We start from the raw sequence: 20,595 nt of genomic DNA, 5'->3' as shown, positions 1-20,595 counted from the left end.
ACGGATTTAATGAAAACGGGGCTCACGTTGTCTGTCGCAGCTTAGGATTCCAGAGGTTTGAAGATTTGTTGTTTTCAAAGCTTAATTTTATAATAGTTTCATTTAACAATCTTCTGTACCAAGTCGTGCAAGCAATGGAAAGTGAAGCAGTGGATATGCTAGATCTTCCGGGGGAATTTTGAATGTACGTGATGCATTTATTGCGTTCTAATGTTTTTATTATTATTATTATTATTATTGTTATTGTTATTGTTATTGTTATTTTGTCAGACATTTTTATATTTCTGAAGTACTATTTACATAGACATTTAAGCATTTAATATTATATGCATTTTAAATCGATGTGCAGACAAGTAAATACTTAAACATAGGGCAACTACGCCTTGCACTACAAAAATAATATTAGCAGGAAAATTATGTTTGCTGAACAGTATTTGGTTTCTTGACAGTTTCTGTTGGTAATAGCCAGATGTAACTCTATCCTTTCTTTTAGGTAGATTCACATATATTTGCCATGACTATGGGCATACTAATGTGTGTGTAATGTTCACATATTAAACTATTTAGACTTAAATAATATTGACACATTGCAATTCTTGTCGAAATAATAATAAATATTCTGAGATAACTGCTGAAGCAATAAACGTCCCTACCGGGCTCAACAAATCTCCTAGGTCCACGGGTCATATCTCTGTCTACAAATATCCTAGGTCCACGGGTCGTACCTCTGTCTACAAATCTCCTAGGTCCACGGGTCATACCTCTGTCTACAAATCTCCTAGGTCCACGGGTCGTACCTCTGTCTAAAAATCGGCAATTGTCCATTTCAGAAAACCTTGATGTGTTACTGTGCATAATAAAGCTACACACACAATTACAGCTCAATAAGAACATTATAAGTGAGACAGACGGGTGCAACGAGAGACAAGCAAAACCTATAAGACTCTCCGGTTGGACCGGAATGGGAATAATAATAACAATAATAACATCATCAACAACAACAACAACAACAACAACAATAATAATAATAAAGTTGAAAAGTTATTTTGTTTTGTTTAACGATACCACTAAAGCACCTATAGTTATATATCATAGGCTACAGGATGTCTATCATTTCAAAAATGTTGGCACAACAAAACAAAACACCAATCAGATAATAGTTCCATTGAGGTGATTCGATCCTACGATGTAAGCACCTCATACAAGGATTCTACTGATAATAACGATCATAATAATAATGGTGATGATGATGATGATGATGACGATAATACGATTATTTTTTCAGTGTCAATGCAAAATTCTATCAGCTCGCTTACTTCGGACAAAGCACAGGACCGATCTGGCTTGATAATGTTAACTGTACTGGCAGCGAACAAAAGCTGGATCAGTGTTCTTTCCCTGGCTGGGGAATACACGACTGCGTACACAAAGAAGATGTCGGAGTCAGATGTCAATGTAAGTATATCATATATGATATGGTATATGATATGATATGATATGATATGATATAATATGGATGTCATATGCATATCATATGCATATCATATGCATATCATATCATATCATATCATATATCATATAATATATCATATCATATCATATCAAATACCATATCATATCGTAGCATATCGTATATCATATGAAGAGTCCATGAGAAAAAGTAACATTTGTGTAAAATTGAAATTGTTTCAATATCTTAATGTGTTGACATTATAATTTAATTGTGAATTTGTAAGAAGTTGTTATTTTGTCATTTAATAAAACAATTAAATCTGCAAACGTTCTTTGTTAAAAAGCATTCACTTTAAGAAAATAGTGTTTAAATTAAAATACAAAAGAAAACAAAAAACAACATATTATATATTTATTAAAGTAAAATCAACAAAAACATCATATCATGTATAACATCTATAACATCCAACAGCGGTAACGTATGCAATAAAACTAGAAAATGTGGCATTAATTATTTTTCCCATGGATTTTTCATATATTTTTATATATCATATCATATATTTATATACCAAATCATATCATATTATCATATATCATATCATGTATCATAAAGTCTACCAGTAGATCTAACAGCATTGCGTGGACTCCCATGTCCAGGTGACATTTCATCTATAAATAACAATTTAAATATCGACCAATTACACTTCACCTGTTATAGCGTTATTCGGGAGCATAAAAACTCTGAAAATATCGGGCAAGACCATTTATGCAATAGGCGAACTTGTTTGTCTATTTCAACATTAAAAAACAGGAGAAAAGTGCAGTAATAAACCTGGATTGTATACTAGTATAAACAGATTTGATGGCTATACCATCACGGCGTTTTTTTTCGGTCTTGAAACGAATTTTATATAAACTTTTATATTGAAATCTGTTTCCGGCATACTTCGTAATTCACCCGAATCATATCGTATACCCGAATATTTTCAAATTATTTTCAAGTCCCTAGTATGATTTTGCAAGTAAGGTATAGATTAGTCGAATGAAAGGTCAACTGAACATGGGCTCCATCGGGGTGCTGTTAAATACACAGGTAATAGTAATTAATCAGTGGAGCTAATTTTAAATAGATTGTGATTAGTTTTGTTGATTAAATCTCCCAGGGCAATATCACTTTTGATCGAACCTGTGGGACCGTGTCAGGGCAATATCACTATTTACGGAAGGTCATGTGACAGGTTTTTGACCAATAAGAATACAGATATATCATCATTATATAATAATGATAAATATCTAACCAAAAGATAAAAAGAGGCTGTATTACGTTCGATCATAGTTATTAAATAGACCAATTATTTTAGATACGGCAGGTTTAGCTCAATGTTGAAAACACTGATATGACAACATCACCATTGTTATGAGTTTTTAATATTTATCAATTATTGACCGCCATTGAGGGCAGTATCATGTTTTATGGACCGAAGAAATTGATATTGATCGAGGCCAATGGCTGAGGTCAATATAAATTTCTTCGGTCCATAAAACATGATATTGCCCGAAATGTGATCAATACTTGTTTTATTACATAATGTCATCCATAAGAGTCGTACATTCCTGTTTGATTATCAGAATCGAATACGCCGATGCTTATAATTTCCCGCAATGCGTTAAAACTGATGGGAATTATTAACGTTACGTAATCCTATGACGTTGTATGACACGCAGAGGAATGCGGAAATAAACAGTTGAAACATTACCAAGACACAAAGTCAAATTCGAGACATTATAACCAGCAAGAGTGCCAAAATCATATTAATAGCAAAATAAAGCACAAAATGTTATAAATCTGAACATACATTTATACTGAACAGTTACTGATTACCTTCAAATGTATTTTTTATTTGTAACATAAAATCCTGAGAGTGCCGATTCCAACTGCATTTTTATGTAGCATGTACGTTTCTAAATCTGCTATATATTCCATACACAATTTGACGATTACTGACCTTGTTTTTTGTCGTATTTGCGGAAATAAACTCGGTATGACTAAAGATGTTATCTTTTTGCTGAATGACTGGAAAGCGTTTTGTCACAAGTTTGTGCTTGTTTACATAAAAATTGGCAGTTGACGTTGCATTACGTTACCTACTCGTTTATTGGATATAATTTTGTCTCATCTTTATTTTCATTGGTCAGGGCAATATCACTTTTGATGCACCGGTGAGACGGTCTCAGGGCAATATCACTATTTATGGACAGTCACGTGACTGTTTTTTTACCAATAACAATACAGATGTATTTTCATTATGTAATAATGTAATTTGCAGACGATGTACACAAGATAACACTTTAATATGTTTGTTATTTTAGAGAAAACATGTCCATTGACCGCTTCTACCTCGAAACTGAAGGGTTTGAGTTGTCGAAATGTATATACCACACCTCAGAGTTAAACCTACATTGCATATGCGTTATTTCGTTTTATATTCTAAGAAGCGTTCACTTTCCCTAACATTGTAAATATTACATCTCCAATTGAAAGGTGTATTAATATGTAGTTGCCACGCCATTTCACTCCCAACTGCTGGGATCTTCTTCCTCCTATGGTACATTCATTTTGCGTATATTGTAAATTAAAACAAAAACTGAAAACGATAAAAAATAACATTAATTACTGTGTGTATAATGTTATAATTATAAATTTGTGCGCACTGGACATTAGCCAGCTTTTTCACGGTGCTAGATAAAAATGTCTGACCCTAGAGCTGGACGATTTCTAAATAGGTTTGACATCATAACTTATGTTTTACCACGATTGAGGTCATAACGGATGTTTTTCAGAATTATGTTAAATTATTATTCCCAAAGTTGCCATTTCAGGTTTCATCATTGTTTTACAAATATTTATACAAATTCATATTTTCTACTTTATATTTGTTTAAATTGTCATTGCATAATGTGGAATATGAATCATTGTTGAATAAACAAACCTTAGCTTACAAAATTGATGTTTTGTTACTGTAATTAAATGAATAAGAAAAAGAACCCATCACTGTTGTGAGGTATAGATAAGCCAATTCAAATGATTGTGTACGGGCCATGGTAAACACAAGGCGTTGGGTTTTAATTGCCTTATCTATATCTCACAATGGTGATATAACGTATCAATATGACCTGTTAAACATGGCTTTGAAACAAACTGATCTGTATATTTCAGTATCTGTACGGTTAGTGAACGGATCAGGCATTTCAAGCCAAGGCAGAGTTGAGATTCAGATCAACGGAATATGGGGAACGGTCTGTGATGATGGATTTGATAGCAGGGATGCTGCAGTAATCTGCGCCATGATGGGATTCAATCGGTAAAACAAGTATTCAACTTCTGCATCTAATTTCTCTTTATGGATGCATTCTATTCTCATAGATACGTGTGTGCTTAAATTCCACAGAGTTATTTTGCTTCGTCTTAAATATTTCAGTACCTCTATAGGTTATATCAGAAAAACGAAAGAGAACAACATTATGATCCGATATCACGTATGTATAAAACATTTTCCAAATCACTTTGAATACCAAAACCTAGCACAGATTACGGCTTCTTTTTAACAAGGAATCAATTCAGTGGTGTATTGACATTTGAATGATTTACTTCCTTGGACACAGCCATTTTTTTCCCCTATTACAAGCAGTGCTACAACTGTTATTTTAAATAAATCGAGATCATTAGTTGGTTCAAAATCGTATCAGTAGAAAATGTTCAAGTCTACAGGACAACCAATTTTCGGCATGACGAGACATTTTCATTCTGCCTTTGTTCTGAAGATGGGCGCCAATCCCTAAATCTGAGCAACGAAAGATGTAGAACCTGCCCTCTTCGTTGGCTACTAAAACAATGTATACGATCATCCTCCGAAGACTGAACCAAAGTTGATATAAACAAATCACAGGGGCGGATTATGTTTTAGGTAAGGGGGGGGGGGGGGGGGGGGTCCGAAACAATATGTAAATGTTTATAATTTGAAATTATAAATTTTACGTGGACATCAATTTAAATTTATGGGGTGGGGTTGGGGTTTTTTAGTCGAGGGGAGGGGGTTCCGTGCAACTGGGAAACCCCCCATAATCCGCCCCCGAATCAGCAAAATACGTGATAAGAGACGATTCTGGCAAAATAGTAGCTATTTGCTACTAAACTTCGATTACACCATCGATAATATGGTTACTGCGAAAATAGACCGTATCCATGTGTTCGCCAAACGATTGTAGTCACATTTTATCAAGTAAATATTATCAGAGTAAAATATATCTAACCAGTTACATATGTCTTCGTTGTGCACCTTATGAAACACTTTTTAAAATAAAACACTATGATCATGTCAGCAACTTCAACAATAAATGAGAAGACGTGATTAACATAGACCGGGATCTTGGTCATCTTGTTGTTTTGCAGCACACGACCACATCGTCAGCATAAAATAGGAAAACAGTTGACTATGGCAAAATCCAGTATATTTCTGACGATTTCCGAATGTATTACTCGCGAACAAACTGATCGAAACGATTTTACGTGGCACTTTTGTTCCCCTTTTCCATAGAAAGTACTTTTTGGGATCAAGTCTGATTTGTAACAAGTAAAATGTATCATTATTTAATATTAATTAAAATACACAGAGGAAAATACTTGAAACAGTATTAATAGTTTGTGTATATGCATTAAATTAATTAAGTCAATGCAATACATTTCTGTGTTTCGTGTATAGGAGGACTGCCGCTCTCCAGCATGCTATTTTTTGGTAAATGTGTTTCATCAGAATTATTACAATCAGGGCCTCGTGAAAGTTTTCATCAAGTGTTATGGTAAACACTTAGTATATACTTCGCTCTTATTTTAATTTACACAACAGACAATTATAGTGTCATGAGCTAGCAAATTTCACAATTATATTTCTCTGATATATGTCATACTTGTCAACGTACTTCATTATTTGCAGCAATCACACACACACACACACACACACACACACACACACACACACACACACACACACACACACACACACACACAAAACAAACAGGAAACAGCAAAAGAAAAGAAACGAATCACAAAAACACTAAATATTATTAATCAAATAAATTAAATTAATCAATTATATGTAATTACTATTTATTTAACTCCTTACATCATAACTGAATGAATGAATTTATCTTTAACAGCACCCAAGCACAACAAATTCATCAGCTTCCTGTGTGAAGCACAGTTGAGTACATGGTTACTAGTTTATTGAACTCCTTACATCATAACTGAATTAATGAATTCATCTTTAACAGCACCCCAGTACAACAAATGCATCAGCTACCTTTGTGAAGCAAAGTTGAGTACATGAATAAACACAGGGGCAGAACAAAACAATTAGTGTTTTTTTGTATCTCTCTAGATACAAAGCTCGGGCGATGACGAGAGCCGCTTTTGGACAAGGTTCTGGTCCAATCTTTTTTCAAAGTCTGTCTTGTTTGTCGTCTGATTCATCCATCTTAGACTGTCGGGTCAATCCTAGCGGTAACAAGAACTGTAGCCACAGCGAAGACTCGGGTGTTATCTGTCAAACAGGTAAGTCGCAGTTGAAAAAGCAAATCAGTGTTGCAGGCACATGTTTATCTTGCAGCACGTCCTGCCTCACAAGTTACATCTTCCAAGAGCCTGTAGTTGCCATGTATGTTGTTTTCTTTTATATGACGAAAATAATATGCACAAATTTCACTAATAAAAACAAATAAATAAATAAATACAATAATAAATTCAAAAATAAATATTTGTAAAGGTTAAACTAGGTTACAGCATTAAACATTATTTTAGTCTGCAATGCGTGATATCAGGAAATAACCGCTAAGAGTATGTCACTGTTGATTTAAATTTCTTTATATACATGTATACAGATTGATGTCTGGAATTGATTTGACACCTTCATTGGTTTCTTTCGTTTCCAACGTGATGGCTAAAGCTAAGAAAGGCTATTTTTTAATTGAATAATGGTTGGATGGATTGTATTAATTAATAATTCATCCGTTTACATTCATACATTCCTGTTTACAATAACCAATTTTGCTTATAACGGATACCACTGGGTTGCACATCTGTTAAAGGCTAACATATTTAGAATTTGTTATTCGATTACAGGCATTATAGAAAAATCAGCAGTACGTTTGGTGAATGGTACAAGCGTGCATGAAGGAAGAGTAGAAATATTTCATAATGGTCAGTGGGGTTCAATCTGTGATGATGGATTTTACAATGAGGAAGCTTGGGTTGTATGTCGACATTTGGGACTACCAAGGTTTGTTGTTGAGTTCATAAAATATTTGTTTAATGCACTAGAATGGCTACAAATCTACCAAAAGCTACACCCCCCACACCCACCCCCCCCCCCCCAACTATAATGCTAAGCCATTTTGAGAAAATTGACGTCTGGAGAATGTTCTGATTTTATTTATGGATTGAACATATATTATCTTATCTTACCTTATCTTATATTATATTATTGTGTCTGTCATGTTATATTAGATTAGATTATAGGTTATATTACATTACATTACATTACATTACATTACATTACATTATATTATATTATACATGTATTATATTACTTTATATTGGACTTTTAAATTTAAAGCAGAAATCCAAGGATTGTTTCTTAAAGTTGCAGTTTATATATATTTATTTTTCTTGTGAAATTTAAAGATTATCCATTCGTTACACGCCACAAACAATTATAAACAAGATACTGCTTTAATATGGTTTCAGTATAGACTGCTCCACAGAATTATAGGTACAAATATGCTTTATGCATGACAAACTACATAGATTCTGTAACAACTTGTGCATATTGTGTTATGTTATATTATTATTATTATATTATTATTATTATTGTTGTTGTTGTTGTTGTTGATGTTATTGTTATTGCTATTTCACTACGGAAAGACATATGTTTCAGACCCTGGCAGAAGAACTAAAATTTTATCAGAATTAAAAGTTTTTTTACAGAGACATGGATACACCAGTGGTCTCATCTCTAACTTTTTGGAAAGAGCCACATGTCTCTATATGGACGAATTAAGAAGTAGTACTAATAGAGCTAGCAACAAACAGGAAACGGCTAAACTTGTAACGTAACTGTATATAATACTAACACCACTAAAATACTGCCAGTCTCGAATGCCTACATTACAGAAAAGTTATAAAATGAAACGTTGCCTACCCATATATTATGTTATTATACATTGCACTAGACAGCCCAAGAACTTCAAACAAATATTATGTTCCTCTGTGTTCAGTTCCAACTCGCACAAGTCAGTTAGTAAATGTGGTGATAAAACGTGCGGTACGTGTGATATTTTAGTTGAAGGTTCCACATTTAAATCTGCATGCAAATTTGAATTTTAAGACATCCAACGTTATTTACGCTATAACATGCCCAGAGTAACGCTACACAAGCAACACATTAGAGACCCTCTACTAGAATGCTATGGGTGATTTAAAACATTAATACATAAAATTTACTATATTCCCATTTCATAAAGTTATGATAGACATGTTAGAAAGGCGAAACAAACGAACTTTATTAAAATATTTAAACCAAGGCTCAACAAACGTTAATTTATCTTAATTTTGTTAACTCACCTATGGTCCGACGCCATATAACCGTAAATAAAATGTGTTGAGTGCGTCGTTAAACAAAACATTTCCTCACCTGTGGAATTCTACAATAGCAATGTTCAACACTGTAATCAAATATTTTTTATTTAATATGTATTATTCTACTGTAACTTAGTATAAAAGTTGTGTACTAGGAAATAAATGTTGCAATGCCATATATATTACCAATTAAATTTATCGTTTGTTGTTCGCGGAAAAATCTAAACACCACATTATTTTTTGTAGTTTGTTAAATTTATTATTATATACAATATGCCATAACCCAATCGGTAATTACAACTGGCTTGGAATAGGAATTATTACATTTTTAAAGAATACTGTGAACTAGACGGTGTTTATATACGAAGTGGCTATATATACGACGGCCGTGTATATGGCCTTCGCTAACGAGGGCTGCCTATAAACACAACAGAAATGTATATAGGCGGTAAATAAGTATTTGATTGATCCATATTACCGAACCACTTGGAACAGGATGAATACATACTAAGTACAAACAGGGGAATGGGGGTTGAATATGAATCTAGTGGACACTTTTGTGTAAGTTTTCCATAGACACCTACCCAGTGTTTCTGCCAGAAAGAATTTTTTGGGTATGGTGCTATGAAATTAAATATTTACAATGTGTTTGCTGAATGCAACAGCAGTCGATAGGGGGTATGGGGGCCTCCCCAAAAAATAATATGGGTTAGGTGTAGGGTTAGGGTTATGAAAATCACACAGTAATAATAAAGAGTCATTAATTTTGTCAAGGTTAACTTAAAAGTTTTAAATCTGCAATAAAATTTGGGTATGGCGTCATACCCATTTTACCCTGCTATCTCTGTACCCTGTACATGAATAGCGTAATATTGCCCCTGCAGTACTATAATAATAATAATAATAATAATAATAATAATATTTATTATTATTATTATTATTATTATTATATGAATGAATGAATACATATAAATACATAAAATTATCAGCTTCTGAGATTATCTGAGAAAGAAAATAAATACACACCAACAAAGGACAGTACACAAACTAACAGCGGGGGTTTCTAACTGGAAACAGTCGGAAGGAAACGTGTTATCTGTTTTCGAACCATCAATGTGCCATTATTGTTACAGATAAGCATAATTAATAACTATGATTCGGTAACAGTACTAGCAGTTTAGCTTGTTTCTTAAATCGGTACGGTTAGTGACTTAAATATAGCGGCATTCTCAGAAGTATTATTATTATTATCATTATTATTATTATTATTATTATTATATATTAGCCATAAACTGTATTACATATAGCAGGCCGTTTAATCGTAAATAACTGGAAGCAAATTGCTAGTGCGTCACCAACTATACTCTAAGTGGTGACCAATCACTATCCGTATAGGCTAGTAACGGTATAGTTGAGAAACCTCTATAATATTTTTAAATACATGCAGATTATATATATGCGGGAGGGGACACAAGCCATATTTTTACGTTCGAAATTTGATGTACATTAATGAGGTCAATGCGGTCAATTTTATTGACACGACATTGTAATCAACGCACTAATAAACAAATAGACAAGGCTTCATTTTCTAGTAATGCAGGACATTATGTTGTGTATTAAGCACAAATGATTGTGCCACAATGTTTTTTGTCTGTGCAGGCACATACACATCTCCTTGTACAGGCAATATTTTTGTGATACAGTTTTTGGGGAACATGTCTCGACCCCTCACCGTACACTTTGCTCGCCTCCGTGTAGACCCCCTCCCCATGCTAAAATCCCTGCACACGCGCCTGCAGTGCTACTGTGTACGGAGCTCCATAAAAAAAATAAAAAAAATAAAAATAAAAATAACAACAAACAAATTAAACAACAAAATAACCCTCCCCGCTCATCCCCCCAAAATAATAAAAATAAATAATAATAATAATCGCTTGCTCAATCCCCTGCTTAAGCAAATTTTGTTTTGTGTGGTTTTTTCCCCCCGATAATTGTCCGGCGGAGTGTGTCACCCCCTATAAACGTTGCTTACCTCAGTCTAGACCCCCCCCCCCCCCCACCCTTGCTAAAATCCCTGCACACGCGCCCACAGTGTACGATAGTTCCGTAAAACCCCCGAAAAAGAACACACACACATATTTTATTTCAGCGTATTCGCCGGCTTTTTGTTGTTTTGTTTTGGGTTGTTGTTTGTTTGTTTTTTTTTGTTTTTTTTGTTTTTTTTGTGGGTTTTTTTTGTGTTGTTTTGTTTTTGTGGGGTTTTTTTGTTGTTTTTGTGTTGGGGGGGGGGGGGGGGGGTTGTCAAGAAATAATATATTTTAAATTATTTTAAAGTCTCTACGGCGGCCGTGCAGCGTATATACAATTTAAAGGTACTTTACACGGTTGTCATATATATATAGCCTCATCAATACTCCGTTTTGTCGTACGTTTCAAACTCCTAATAAAAGAGTTCCAATTTCTTTTTTAATGAAGCTGCTCACAGGTTGTCATGGGATTCCCTCAAACATGGTTCAATTAAAATGTATTGGGCGATACAATAGCAAGGTTTGGTATTCCAAATTAATGTAATTGTCATTTATAATCCATATTTAGAGAAATAAGGCCCACTAAATCTGTGATTGAGCGCCTTTAATGACTGATTATTTTTTATACATGTATATATTGTAAAAGCTGTCGTGAGGTCACTATACCTTGTAAATTATTGGGGCAGATAACACCCACTTTTTGATTGAATTGTGCACTTGTGGTTACAAGCATGAAACTTGGCACATAGATACCGTGACCCATTACAAACATTTTCAGATATGGACCCAAGTCGGAAGCACCCCGTGGTGGCCAGAAAGGATCTACAAATGTCTCCCACCCCCGTTTAGTGGCGCAGCTTACAAAAGAAAAAACAAAAAACGTGTACATATTCGACTAAAAGCATGGAACTTGGCATGTATACACCTTGACCCATTATAAACATTTTCAGATATGGACCTATGTTCGGAGTGCCCCCTTGGTGGCCAGGGAGGATCTAGAAATGTTCCCCACCCCCGTTTAGTGGGGTGGCTTGCAAGACAATTGTGCACTTTTGGTTAAAAGCACGAAACCTGGTACACACATACTTTGCCCCATTATAAGCATTTTCTGATATCAAACCAAGTCAACAGCGCCCACTATTGGTCAGGGAGGATCTATACATGTCCCTCCCCCTTCCGTGGAGGTATTTCGTAATAATTTGCAAGTTTCAAATGCATGATTCTCACCCACTGTTAATGTTACATCAATTCTAAATGTAATTGTAAATAAATGACATAGGTCACCATCTGTTAAGGACCCCAGTACGTCAAACCACTGAGCATCTTTATCTGTGAATGAGTAAGGGTTAAGCACCATGTAGATAAATGTAGGTGTAACATCATGGTAGCAGTTTCTTGCACCACAGGCTGTCATTGAACCTTTTTTAAACAATGGAGGTACTGTCACACCTTAGAGATAGGGACGGGAATGTATCTTTATCCACGACTTCATACATGCCACTGATGGGTGTATGCTACCAAATCAAATCCCATAGACGACAATAGTAACATATGTGGCTAAACCTCCTACCTGCAACGTATCAACTGACATAAACGCCACGGATATAAATACTACCACCCCTTACACTTAAAGTGAATCAGAAAAAAAGTGGGCGTCAAGCTGCTCGTTTCTGAGATAACGAGTAGCATCTATGACTACCCTAGTTTCGCACAAAATTCGAGTACTTTTTTTTACAGGTACCCGATACATGTTTCAAGCACAAGGCTACTTGACACATTGGTACTAGATGAAATAAAATTGCACTTTTTTTTTACCCAGATGAAACTATTATTTTTTACAACTTACACACTCACATTTATAACCAATCACAATCACAGGACTTGTGGTGTTCACTTCTCTATCAAAAGTTGGGTGCACCTCGAACTTTGACCCAGCCGGAAGTTATTTGGTTTAGTACTACCTATAATGTATAAAATGGAAAGTATCAAATACTCACATTTTATTTCAAGGTAATCAACTGATAGAACTTGCCAATTAGGATGACCAGCATACGTGTTTCAACAGCACACGCCAGACTGTTGATAAAACCGTTCAGAACAGCATCCTCAACATGAACTAAAAAGCCAAATGTTTTCTTCCTCGTGATTATAAAGCTCGGTTCCTTGAAGAATAAGTATGACACCATATGTAATGATTATTTCCTTGTCTATAGTGGCAAACGTTCCTGCTTGATGGTTGATTAATGTAAAACGCCTGTCCTCGAATCTTTTTCCTATTAGCAACCTGATCAGAATGCCAACACTATATTTGTTATTTGCATCGCTACACCGTCAGAATATTCTAAAATAGTTGATGTGGTATGAGACACATATAGCTCGAGCAGCAACAAGGAATTCAAAAGAAAAGCTAGGAAAGATGTTGAAAAGGCAGACACGGCGATATATATATATATATATATATATATATATATATATATATATATATATATATATATTAGTTACGGTTACATTCGCCTGAAACTTGAAGTAGCGATAATCACCGAATGTATGTATATATAATATGCCCCATTTTAATATTTTAATAATTCCATGTACTATACAATGATAAGGTGAACCACAAATACTTATATATATATATATATATATATATATATATATATATATATGATGTCCTGGGTAAAGAGACATCACTGACTCTGCCTCTCTTCCACATCTTTACTGGATGTGACATTACTTTCGCTTCCTCTGCAAATGTAAAAGGAGTCGGAGATTGGCTTAAGACCAGTAACCCGGCATGTGTTGACAGAGCAAATAAGATGATGTACTGCCAAAAGGGGGAGATAGTGGAAGCCATTCCACCCACTCAGGATACCATAATCATAACACGTTTTGTTTCAATGTGGAATCTATATACATGTAATATGCAAGGCCATTTTAGCCATTTCTAATCTTTCTCATATCTTCTCCTCTTTTCATCCGCACTGCCAATCACCCTCTTTGCACTTTGCAAGGGTCTTTCTGGGCTCCGGTTTAGACGATTTACGAACACACATCGCCAAAATGTTGCTCGCCCGTGTACCAACCCCCATAACCTCTCCTTGCATGGATCTCGGCTACTGAAAAGTACCTTTAGACTTGATGTATCATTAACAATAGGTGAGAACCATTTAAATGCAAGTACTTGCAAGATATTAAGAAATCCCTACACGGAAGAGAGATAGACGTTTGTAGAACCTCCCTGTCCGACATGGGGCGGTGTTGACTTGGGTCCATATCTGAATATGATTGTAATGGGTCTAGGTATGTATTTGCCAAGTGTCATGCTTTTAACCAAAAGTGCACACTTTGTTTTTGGCCACCCAACTAAAAGAGGGTGGGGGACATTTGTAGATCCTCCCTGGCCGCCAGAGGGCGTTGCTGAATTGGGTCCATATCTGAAAATGCTTGTAATGGGTCAAGGTATATATGTGCAGTTTTATGCTTTTAACAAAAAGTGCACACGTTTTGTGTTATCTGCTCCACTAAATGACGTCACATATTCATTGAACTGACGAGTCCATACAAAGAGGGAAAGGCATATTTGATTTGATGATGTGATGCCCCCAACACTATCATTATAAATAAAGATATCTGGAGCAATAAAAAAATGAAAGATGGTGGATCCATTTATTAAACACTTAAAAAAAGCACAAAAAAAACAATGAAGCGTATGTACTCAACCGTAATTAACTGTAGTCGTAACATATGACACGCATTTTTTCTTTTTCAGTTATGGTGCAAGGGCATATCAAAGTGCTCGATTTGGACACAGCACAGGACCGATATGGCTGGATGATGTTACATGCAGTGGAGATGAACATCGTCTAGATCAGTGCTCCTCCAATCCCTGGGGTGAAAATGACTGTCAACATGGGGAGGATGTAAGCGTCCAGTGTCCGTGTAAGTTCCTAATCTACAGTATAACAAATAGTCAAAAATTAGAGAAAGCTTTAGTTTTGTTGTTGTTTTGAAACAAAAATATAACTACCTTGATACAATGTTTGAATTCAAACAATAAACCTGTAACTGCAGAAAATATTTTACTTTGTAAATCGAAATAGAATGTGTGTTTATCCAGATTTTAAATATGTACTTATATATTACTAACCAGTGCGATTCTTCACATTTCATAGCATATTAAGTCAGCCCTGCACGTTAGCTTTTCTGTTTGGGCCTCAGACTTTCATTTTGGTGCAACAAATAACAAAATTAGGATCCATATTTATATACCAATTTTTTTCTTTCTGTAGGCGTGCGCGCGCTGTGTGTGTGTGTTTAACTACAATAATGCATATACAAATTATTAATATTATATCAATTATTTTTCTCTATGCTTTTTAATTACTGTGCGTTAACGATACATGTTATTTATTTCACAAATCTTCGCACATATACGGGAATCGCCGATAATTAACTAGTTTCTACTTTATCCAGACACAATCATAATATTTGTTCTTCTGTTTCTAACCTATTACTTTCCTTTTAAATAACATGTGTAATAAGGTGGATAGTGTAATACTATTCACTTGTTAAAATTTGACTTTGATCGTTTGGTTGTGGTCTGTTTTTGTTATCAATAATATAATGATTTTTAATTCCACGGAATCCAAGTGAATTTCGTCCACTCACTTAACAGAGTGAAGTTTAGTGATATAATGCGACTATTTTATCCGAATCGTCCCCTAACGTGACCCTTGCTGATCTGTTGACATCAACTTTGGTCCGGTTGCCAGTGTCTAGGTGGCACATTCTATGACAAGTTAAGCATTTGTAATGAAGATTTTTAAAGGTTTTGTTATGATACATTTGGTCTATCAAAGTTGGCAACGCACGTCTATGACGTACTTCTGGTATTGTGGATTTTTCCACTAGTGCACAATAAAGATTGATAACTTTTGACTGTCTTCTATTATTCTGTGTAGTTCAAAGGAACATAAATATGGTGACAGTGATGACAGTTATTCTAAAATGTTCCTCTACTGCTTTAATGTATACGCTTCTCTCGTGTCTGTGAGTATTCTGTGCACATATACTTCTTGAATTTTTATGGTTGCCGCGTTGGAACTTCTAATCATTTTGGCCATGCGTCACGGTGTGACGATCGTCTGCTTCAATTCGTAAGTGTCAAAACGGAAGTATTTGACTGTGTTGCTACTAATAGCATTACATATATTATTATTCCTGCATTCGTAAGTAGTAGTGTCCTACTCTGAGAAACGTTATGCACTGAACGTAAAAAACCAAAGTATGGAAGACTAAGTTGGTCCATATCTATCTGCGAGAGTTAATCAACCACCGCCAGTGTAAGTGAAATGGGGTGGTAATGAGTGGAACCTTTTAAACCAGATGTGGCATAACTATACTATTGTGGCAAAGCTGGCGGGACCAGAAGCATTGAATCTGTATAAAGGAATGCGCCTTCCAGATCCATACACACTGAAAGATATTATTAATGATTTTGATGCTCGTTTTGTGGAAAAGATTAATGAGACATATGAATGCTATTTGTTTAATAGTCAAAACCAAAGTACTGCAGAACCGATTGAAGACTACGTTGCTGCACTGCATACACTGTCAAAGACTTAAAATGTTTGTGATTGTATGAGAGACAGTCTAATGAGAGACCGCTTTGTTCTTGATATTACTGACAATGCTACAAGAAAACGTCTGCTTCAGGAATCGGGACTAAATCTCATTACATGCATTGATATTTGTCGATGTGCTGAAGCTACATCATCTCAACTGCGATCCATTGGATGTGAAGAATGTCTTCCCATGCTATCACAAGTCACTCATCAGGATGAAAGTACAAGTTCTGCGGGAAAAAAACTCATCCTTTGAAGAAGTCACACTGCCCTGCTGAGGGTTCGAAATTCACCACAGCATCAACGGCAATTGCCGTAGATGCCCTCCTTACTTGCTGTTATGCTGTCAATGGCAAGAAAAATGCTGTGCTGCCTTGCCTGGTTTTCCACCGTGCCTTTCGGAATTTGTTTTGTTTAAACTCAACATTTTATTAGTTAGAAATGACACAGAATGTAACATTAAAAATCACATCTAGCAAAGTTGGGCTGCTTCTTGACACACGGAGTGGCAGGTCAGTTATACCAGGATGTAAAACAAAACGTGCTAAAATATCCACAACAATAACGTTATTTACATCAATATAAGCTGACGACATTTATAAATATATTCTTTGTGACTTACACATTAGTGATTTTAAATATCATATTAACCAATATATCTTTTCGACTTGGAACGATCATTGAGACATTGCAGTCGCGAACACGTTTCATTCTGTCAAGCCAGTCCTGAGAGTGTCAGTCCTTCTACAACCAGTGACGTGCCCGCATATGTGATGCATTCATTTATTTTAACCCTCTAGTGCCCAAGTACTCAAAATAAATTCTTAAAATGATCGTTTTCATTAAACTTAAAGGCGTTAGTGTACATTAAACACTTCCATGTTGATTTTTGAATTTTCAAAAATGTGTATACTCTTTTAATAATGTAGCATATCTGCTACATTGGCCACATAAGGAAAATGTAGCATACATGCTACTAACCTTGTAAAATACATTATTATAGCATATATCTGTATCAAAAAACATAATGTGAAATACTTTTTGCATAAGAAAATTGATAGAAAGTAAGTTGCCTTCATACCCCACTTTTGAAGAAAACGTTTGCCTTCATGCCCCTCCAACTCGCCTTGGCGCCTTCATTTTTGTTATTAAACTGAAGGCAAGACTTGCCATGTCCCCAAGAAATTGAAATTCGACCCCTACAGCCTGTTTGGAGAAAACATGCAAAACGTGTAGAAAGAAGAATCAAGAACGTAAGAATATCCATCTGCTGGATAATGTTTAGATTAATTTAGATTCTGATTCTGATTCTGAACAACTTTTATATCAGTAACAGACCGAAAACATAAGATAATTAAGACAATCATGTTGATCAAAGCGAAACCTGTCACGTTCCAGATTGACATATTGACATGTTGATCAACCTACGGATTGGACCAACCTTATGGTAGTTGTTACAAAGAAATCAGGTGATCTTCGGATCTGTTTGATCCTCGTCCCTTGAATAAGGCTCTAAAACGTGAACGCTATTCCGTATCTGTAATGGATGACATCTTACCTAAGCATGCAAATGCAAACATTTTCTCAAACTTTAATCTAAGCTCCGCATACTGGTGTCTTCTTACAACGTTCCAGACATCATTTGGTCGGTATCGATGGAAACGACTGCTCTTTAGAACTTCTGTGAGCTCAGAACTCTACCAGAAACGTCTAAATGGTGTACAGCAAGGTCTTGTTGGTCCGAATGGTCTGTCTGATGATGTTATTCTCTATGGATCTGGTGAAGACCTAGAATCTGCTACAGAAGACCATAACAAGAATAATAGTTTCTGGTACTCGTCCTTTTGTAGATGTTTTTTCTGACACTCACTAGCATCTTCCAAGGATTGAGACGAGTGTCAGAAAAACCGTCTACAAAAGGACGAGTGCCAGAAATATTTTTAGTTCAATGATTCTGATAATGTTAGCATAATTATTATAAAATTCACTGCATTTTATGTCTGTACCGTGATGTCACTCCTTCTCTCAGCTGATATATGCTATGTCATTAAAAGGAATGCAAGCAGCATTACATATTACGTGACGTCAAGTACTACGTTGAATATGGAATGATATAATGAACAGGTAGCAACAGCCGCCTACCTCCAAAATGACGAGACCAATTAACCAATGAAAAGGACGCATTACTGTCTAGGGGACGTATGCTAAACGTTTTTTCTAGCAAAGTTTCCTGGCACAATTCTACCAGTTGAATGAATTAGAATATGACATCTTTGCTCAACAAATGTCGATCTGTCAGAAAGAAGCCAAATAAAGACAAAGCTGAAATCTTTAAAAATGAAATTACTTTTCTAGGACACAAAGTAACCAATGAAGACCTGAATATTGATTCTGAGAAAGGTGATGCTATCCTAAACATGAAGAAACCTGAAAACGTTGAATATGCTCAGCATTTGTATGGTTTTGTAAACTACCTGGCAAAGTTCCTGCCTAAGCTCTCTGATGTGGTACTGGTTGATTTAAAACATATTTTATTGTATGAAGAACAAAAGAATCGGGCACAAGTTTGACAACTTACAAATGCCTGTTCTATATGCATACAATATACATGTCGACCTATATTACAAAGCTGGAAATTAAATTACATTTTAATTTAAACAGCCAAGAATAACCAGTGGAAGGAAATATATTGTATATACAAAAGAATATGAAAGAAAGAAAAAAGAAGAAGAAAAGAAAAAGTGATGTAAAATATTACAATAGTACTTCATGTGCAGTCAAATTCGTTTAAATTATTATTTATTAATCAAAATGATGAGTTTGTTTGAGATATATTTGCATAAGTAAATATGTCGTTATTATTAGTATCATTTAATTTGCTTCGACCATATAACAGTAATTGTAAATCTATTTGTTAATAATCATGTAAGGAATTACAAGAATCTGTCTCCGCTGTTGAATTTTTGTTTTAATTGAAAGAAAAAAATGGACATCACTTTCTAACCTGTATTCTCAGTTACACAAAGGGTCTGTGGTAAGTCTACATCTGTAAAAATTGGCGTTTAAAGGGCTACATGCGTGTTGTAATCTTGTATGTAATATATTTTCTATTCTTTTTCCACAGGAAAAATATATGGAACTTTATTTACCATTGGCGTTACTGCTCTTTTGAAAGACGATATTGTTTCACACTGTCTAATTGTTGGGCTTAAATTATTCCATAGATCAAGTGCTGAAAAGTGTAGATATGTCCACCTCTTTGAGAAATACAGGAGTCGTTCCATTCATTAGTTCAAGCATAGTACACATATTTTTGTTTTCTGGACACCAACTCATGACGAAGCCTTAAAACCTGTCCAAAAACTTGTAACTAAAGCTTCTGTTCTGATGTACTATAACCTTCAGCATAAACTTACTATTCAGTGTGATGCTAGCCAGAAAGGACTTGGTGTTGTCATGATGCAAGCTGGCCAAACGATTGCTTATGTTGATCATGTCCTGACCGAGACAGAAACTCAATACGTGCAAATAGAAAAAGAAATGTTGTCTATCATTTTCTCGTTGGAGAAATTCCACCAGTATACATTTGGTCGACACACAAATGTTGAAAGTGAACACAAGGCTTTGGAATCATTTCTACAGAAACCTCTTTCTGCAGCCCCAATACGCCTGTAAGGTACCTTGCTACGTATTCAAGGCTATGACATTACTGTCAGATATAACAGGGTAAGGAGATGTACCTCGCTGACACCTCTCCAGAGCATACTTGACCACCTCACGAAGTATGGAAAATGTGAATATG

General features: G+C 35.2%; 1 protein-coding gene across 1 annotated transcript in view; it reads left to right on the top strand.

Moving 5' to 3' along the window:
• Window positions 1-6: 6 nt before the first annotated feature.
• Window positions 7-20,595, top strand: part of LOC121385839 (deleted in malignant brain tumors 1 protein-like) — a 60,846-nt gene continuing 40,257 nt past the window's right edge. Inside the window, exons 1-6 of the mRNA XM_041516628.1 lie at window positions 7-55; window positions 1,286-1,455; window positions 4,670-4,814; window positions 6,888-7,060; window positions 7,628-7,784; window positions 14,939-15,108. Of these exons, the coding sequence (XP_041372562.1) occupies window positions 4,798-4,814; window positions 6,888-7,060; window positions 7,628-7,784; window positions 14,939-15,108 (517 nt within the window). The 5' untranslated portion in view covers window positions 7-55; window positions 1,286-1,455; window positions 4,670-4,797. The remainder of the gene's footprint in view (window positions 56-1,285; window positions 1,456-4,669; window positions 4,815-6,887; window positions 7,061-7,627; window positions 7,785-14,938; window positions 15,109-20,595) is intronic.

The sequence above is a fragment of the Gigantopelta aegis genome, chromosome 12 (assembly GCF_016097555.1).
Source record: "Gigantopelta aegis isolate Gae_Host chromosome 12, Gae_host_genome, whole genome shotgun sequence".
NCBI lineage: Eukaryota > Metazoa > Mollusca > Gastropoda > Neomphalida > Peltospiridae > Gigantopelta > Gigantopelta aegis.
This window is presented reverse-complemented; position numbering and strand designations above follow the sequence as displayed.